Source organism: Pundamilia nyererei, unplaced genomic scaffold, assembly GCF_000239375.1.
Source record: "Pundamilia nyererei isolate P.nyererei 1_Seehausen unplaced genomic scaffold, PunNye1.0 scaffold00050, whole genome shotgun sequence".
NCBI lineage: Eukaryota > Metazoa > Chordata > Actinopteri > Cichliformes > Cichlidae > Pundamilia > Pundamilia nyererei.
Genome location: NW_005187451.1, coordinates 920221 through 926848, shown reverse-complemented (window position 1 = coordinate 926848; position 6628 = coordinate 920221). Strand labels below are relative to the sequence as shown.

Sequence of the window (6628 nt, the reverse complement as noted above, 5' to 3'; positions counted from 1 at the left end):
TATCTGCCTCTACATTTAACTCACAGCCGTAGTTGTAGGTGTGCAACTAACATTACCTTGGTATCACTGCACACATGTGAAGGACAGCTTTGAACGTCCGTGCCTTTCTCTCCATCCAACCAATCAGAAGTTACATCCCCAGTAACACATGATCATCTGAAACTTTTCTGCTGTGCAACATTTTATTTTATACTATTTTAACTTTTTTGAACTTTTACTTTACTACTTGATCATTGAATTGTTTCTAACGCAGCATTTCGTCTGACGTTTTTGGACATTTGTGTTTTTTTACTTGTTCTCAGTAACGTTGCGCAGAATCTTTGTGACAATAAAAACATGTTTACTTTAATGCCCGAAAGGAAAATGTAATGTTTTCAGATCACATCTGTTTTAATGGGATTGTTCATATCTCACGGAGACATTCAGTCGCCCTTTTCTTTGGGAACTACATTTTACAAAGGGAGCCACAAGATAAGCGGATGAAACAGACATAAACCTAATTGGCTCAGGGAGACTGCATCTTTGGTCTATATGAACCTGTCAGACAAAAAGCTGACCTCAGCAGCGTCCTCTTGAAGGTAAAGCGCCCGGAGGGTGAATTCTAGTGTATTTGCAATGTTAGCCAACCATCAGTCGCCTGTGTCTGACTACAAAGGTTTAAAACTGCTGAATTTTTTTATAAGACCAGCACAAGTGCATTAACATACACCCCGGGAGGCTGAGAGAGCTGTTAGTTTAAAAACTTTGTTTTCAATGCTTGTTCCTGAAAAGAAATATAGATAAAAACACATAAAGGTTAAAAATAAGGGCAAGCACAAACAAATACTTGTTGTATTTCTGCACTGGTTTTCCAGTTTTCTGTTAAATTATCACAGAAGGATCCTGGAAAACCTCCCTCCTCTCTGAGCTGAACCATCATCTGTCCATGTTTGAACCTGTGCCCAGAGGACTGAGTCTCACAACTTTCATTTTTTACATTTCCTTTTTTTTTAGAAACAAATTAAACATTAACTTTTAACTTCAGATTCATGTTCTCGTGGTTTTTTTACACAATTTTTTTAAACAAAGTGTACATTTGCGCTTTTCTGGAGCAGACTGGAGCGCTTCAGCGAGTGCTGCCTTCAGTTATCACTGATATGAAAAGGCCCACGTGGTTTATTATATGTCTACATGTCATACAAATTATCAACGTCATATAAAAAAACTGCAGTTTTACTTCTACAACCAAAAACCTGCTGATTTGGAGGAAGAGAAGAAGAAAAGATGAAAGTCACGGTGCTTCTGTGGAGAAGCACCGTTACAGTCTTCTCTCTCATACAGGCTCCTCTTGGCTGTCCTGTACTGAAGCTTTAAAACTAGACTGGAAAAGTGTGTTTTCTCATTGTTTTTTGTTTGTAATATGTTTTTATTGGTAAAAATTTTATGTAACAGGTGTGTAAATATATAGCATGACTCAGTGAGGAAGAGAAGTAATGTCAATATGAAATGGCTCATTAAAAATGTTATTTCCGGCCATTGAACCTTCACTCGTTTCCACTCTGGTGCCTTGGCCTTTTCATTTTACAGGAAAGATTTCCTGTTTTCAGCTCAGTAAAGTCTAAACTCAGAACTTACACAACATTTTCTGATTTGAGGTAAAAATGTCTGAATGTAATGCAGAATTTAGCAGCAGAGTGTATGTAGGACTATTGACTGTTTCAGCTGTTTCTGTTGATTTTAGTTAAAAAAAGAAAAAAGGAATGGATGACTTTTAGTTTAGGGTGAGGTCTGCAATAAACACCTGGATGCTCTCATGACCCAACGTGTCTTGTCTTTCTCAAATAGAAAAATTTGATTTGGACACAGAAAAAGCTCAAAAATGGATTTTAGATTTTATGTAAAATCACCACAAACCTGTGATTTGGGCTCAGTGGGAATAAATCAAATATACTTTAGCTTTTGTCTACTGCGAGGTGAGAACACACTTGCTTTAAGTTGACATATTTTCTTTCAAACTTATTTTTGCTTTAAATGTCTTGTAGCATTCTTCTTAAAAATGGCATTTGCACATGAATAAAATCTCTCATATGTACTTCTTCCTGTTTGTCTCTACGTGAGGGATGTGGAGGAACCCTGCAGCCAAAGCCAGCTCCTATCGGTTCATTTGTTCTTGGAGTTTCTTCTGTTTTTCCAGGTTTTATGAGCGAACAGAGAACATCTACCAAACCTTCTGACTCAGTCTGAATTATTTCTGCCAGAAATCTGATAATAACAGAAATAAATACATTTTTACATAAAAAACAGTGAATTGTCCTTCCTGTAGACAGCTGCCAAAGTGAACATACGAAACAAACAAAGAACAAAAAAGTAAAAACAAGTTAAATACAACTATTATCATCATCATTTATTTATTTATATAGCACTTTAAAAACACACCTGTACAAGTGCTGTACAATACTAATATGCACATAAAACCAGACATAGCAATAAAAAAAAAAATCAGTTACCCACAGAGTTAAAAGCCAGAGAATAAAAATAGGTTTTTAATAAAGACTTAAAAACTAAGCTTGGGTAGATAAGCCTATTTCCAATAATGTCTGGCGATCATAAAACAATGCAGGGCTGACATGTTGCACAAAATTGACTAAAAACAATAAAATAAAACAAATAGAAGAGAGCGACAGACGGCATGCCAAACACACAGGCGCCATCTTCCTTTCTCTGTTCATGACAAAATGCATTAGCAAAAAGGAACAAAGGTATTATTATTATTTATATATTAGTTTATTATTTATTAGTTTTTAATCACAAATAGTCACAGAATTGTATATTTTGATGATGTTGTATACGGATTAGTTAATTTTCTTTGCATTAATAATGGCTCTGTTATTTTACCCTCATTAATGTGTGCTTCATACAGAATTTCAGTTATGAGGATAACAATTAAACATGTGTTGTATGTGTAAAAGCTGGACAAAGGTGAGCAGTTATAATCATAAGACTGATTTTCAAGAACAAGGGTGACGTGCAGAGTTTTAGTAACTACAGAAAGGTAAAGCTGATGAGTCATCGTGAGTTGCTGAAACTAGAAGCTAAGGAGAGATGTGATGTTCAGTGAGCAGCAGAGCAGCTTCATGCTGAGAAAGAGCACTACAGACGGGATGTTTGCTTTGAGAGGTCAGAAGGAGCTGCACTGTAAGTTTGTGGAGCTTGAGAAAGCAAATGATAAGGTGCCAAGAGAGGAACTGTGTCTGCGAGGGTGCTGCAGGACACGTATGAGGACTGTGAGACAGTGGTGAGGTGTGCAGTAGTTGGGTTTAAGGTGGGGGCGGGATTACATCAGGGAGAAGATCTGAGTCTTTCTTGTTTGCTGTGGTGATGGACGGGCCGGCAGATGAAGTCAGGCAGGAGTCTCTGTGGACTGTGATGTTTCCGCACAGCATTGTGATCTGCAGTGAGACTGAAGGCAGGTGGAAGGGAGTCTGGAGACGACCTCAGAGGAAGTTCACGACTGTAGTGAAGAATAACATGTAGAGGGTTGGTGCAGTTCTAAGGATAGATGACAGCCTCACCTCTCAGACGTTTACACCAGCAGATGTAAGGAAAGAACAACCTGCATCATGACAGACTCCACCCACCTTATACATGGCCCTCCCCTCAGGCCGGAGGCTGTGCAGTATCTGGTCCAGCAGGCTGAAGAATAGCTCTCAATACTCACAATTAGCGTTATGCACTTTTAATTGACTTATTGATTAAACCATTATTATTATTATAGTTATTATAATTGTTATTATTATTTGAATTAGGTCATTACTTATTTCTAACATTCTAACCTATGAGAACTCAGACCTGAGTAATTCTCTGTCATGTTTCTTCATTATGAGTGACAATAAAGAACTTTGAACCGTGAAACTATATTGTTCAGTTTTATTTTAATACTCTTCAAAGTATTCTCCGTTTGTCTGCTACGTCAGATTTATTCTTGTGTCTGTGTTCCCTTTATTGAAATTCATAAGAAGATGAAAGTGATAAGATACCGTGACGATCACAAACATTTTGTCCCCAGAGCCTCATAGGTAGTTAGGATGGTTTTAAACTGACAGAAGGTCTAAGGAGCTTGGAAAGAAAAGCGTCTTCTTTAAGTTGCTTGAAGACATTTCACCTCTCATCCGAGAAGCTTCTAGGGTCAAATGGTGGAGAGTCCCACATTTAAACCCTGTGGGGGTGTCTCCCCCCAAGAGGGACATGGACCCCCCTAATGATCATCTACCTAATCACATGAGCCAAGGTGTGAACACGGGTGTGGGTCACAGTCAGCCAGGATTTCGGGTGAGCTCATTGTGAAACCTGGCTCCACCCTATCATGTGATTTCCTGAGGTCAGATGGCCCAGGATGTGAGTGGGTGTTAAGGCGTCTGGGAAGGGATCTCAAAACTGGATTATAGATGGCAGACAGTTGGTGTCGTAAGCCCCGCCTCTGTTCAAAGATGGCCACTCACAGTGGACATAAATGGCCTCTTTTATTCCTCTTTCAAACCATCTATCCTCTCTGTCCAAAATGTGAACATTGGCATCCTCGAAAGAGTGACCTTTGACCTTTAGATACAGATGGACTGCTGAGTCTTGTCCCTCGGAGGTGAGAATTAAACTTGGAAAAATTTGGTGAATTTTAACTATATAAAATTGATTCAGTCCTTGTGAGTACAGCCATAAGGCAGAAATATGTCGACATACATTAATTACTATTTTCTGTTCCTTTTTTTCTATGCACGGATAATATTTACACTAAAAGATTAAAAAAATCGAAAATATCCACAGAATATGTGACATATTACAACTACACATGTTTCTTTTCCAACTATTTATTTATGAGTGAAGTATGTATGTGTATATATGTATATATTGTACTATTCTTAGTTAGTGTATTGTCTGTCTTGTCTTAATGTTGGTTTAAAATGGAGCACTGTAACAAAAAATAATTTCCCCCAGGGATTAATAAAGTATTCTGATTCTGATTCTGATTCTGATATTAGGTCCACATGAAAAAATATTTACAGCCCCGTCTTTTTAGAAGTATTATGCAATTATTGAATAATTATTATCTACATATCCATGCTTGAAAAATATTAAACACATGTCAGTGTGCTACATACTGAACCTACATGACAGAAACAGAGTATCGATACTATTGATGTTTGGATAGACCCGCCCACCTCTACTCATTTAATCAAGTAACATTGTTATGTTGTTTGGATTTCATTCACGGCGATTGTTTTTAAAAGGCCAGCTTTGAGACAAATCTCATCCATAATCTCTCTGAGTCAGAGTATAAACCCGGTACAGCCAGAGCTAAAACTGCCCCTGCTGCTGCAGAGCCCCTCCGGGCCTGTAGGGGGCATTTTCAGAAGACTAGCCTGTCGACATGTAGCTGAGGAAGAAAGGCAGCATGTAGTAGTGTAGCAGGACCTTCAGTGTTTTTACGAACTTAGTAAAAAATGTCGCTCTTCTTTCATTTAGTTATATAATTTACACAGGACAGTCAGACACTCGTTATCGGTCTCAAGGTGAGTCTTTCTTGCTGCATACGTCATATCGCGTGCAAACTGAAGAAGGTCATTTTCACATTAGCTCCCAAGCTAACCTGCTAGCATCCATGTATCTGTCAGGGACATCAGCACTGTGAAACAGCTATCAGTCCTCTGTATTTGTGTAATAACCCGTGGCTGTTCCGGCTGGATAAACCCTACAACCTGTATATAATTACTGAGGTTAAACAACTTGTTCTCGGATATGAAACAACCTGCTACCCAAAAAGCATCTGTGCTGATGGTTCACCCCCTTCACTCAGGTTTAATAAGCAGCATAGCATGGAGGAAGCGCATTATAAGTGCGTGTAAATGTGCTGAAGTGTTACCACAGAAAATATCAAAGAGTAAAAACTACAGTGTTGCGTGAACATATTTTCTTTTCTGTGAAAAGTATCATATAATTGAAAAAACTGGGAAATGTATTAAAAATATCTCCATCTAAACACAGATTTTTCCTACAGTGGCCAGTAAAGAAGAACGAGTACTCTGTGATGAGGATGTTTCTTCAGTGCTCGTTTTGTTTAACCAGCAGTCAAAAACTCCAAACTTAGCTGTCATATAAGCCGTGAAAAGGGAAAAAAAATCTGTGTGCTAAATAGCGAGGTGAGGTAACTTATCCAGTTTCAACTGATTGTGCTATCATTTCTCTTTGAATAGCAGCACATCTGTATGCACCATGGAGCCTGTAATGCTTCAGGTTTGGCAGAGAGCCTTTCGCCGCCTGCACAGGACCCTGATCCTTCCGAAGAGGTTAGACTCAGGCTGTGCTGAGCAGGCAGCCGTCCCTGCTTCTGCGCCCTCCTATGGTAGCAAGCCCGTACTCCTGGTGTCTCGTCTCTACCAGCCTTCGAACTTACGTGATGTGGCGCTGGACAGCCGGCTGCCAGGGGAGATGAGCTGCAAGAGCCAGAGGCTCATGCAGCAGGCTGGGCTTATTCATCCATCCAGCCCAGGGTGCTACTATTACCTTCCTGCCACCGTCCGCTCCATGGAGAAGCTGGTGAGATGAGGCCTTATCTTCTTATAGGAGTGATAATAATAATAAAGTAATATTCATGGTA

The 6628-nt window shown here is 39.2% G+C and overlaps 1 protein-coding gene across 2 annotated transcripts in view; it reads left to right on the top strand.

Moving 5' to 3' along the window:
• Positions 1 to 5351: 5351 nt before the first annotated feature.
• The window catches only part of pars2 (prolyl-tRNA synthetase 2, mitochondrial), a 3263-nt gene continuing 1986 nt past the window's right edge, over positions 5352 to 6628 (top strand). Inside the window, exons 1-2 of one of the 2 annotated variants that reach the window (XM_005733107.1) lie at positions 5352 to 5543; positions 6228 to 6567. In XM_005733107.1, coding sequence (XP_005733164.1) covers positions 6244 to 6567 — 324 coding nt within the window. In that variant the 5' untranslated portion in view covers positions 5352 to 5543; positions 6228 to 6243. Of the gene's footprint in view, positions 5544 to 6224; positions 6568 to 6628 lie in introns of both variants that reach the window. The other variant, XM_005733106.1, reaches the window with a different exon arrangement.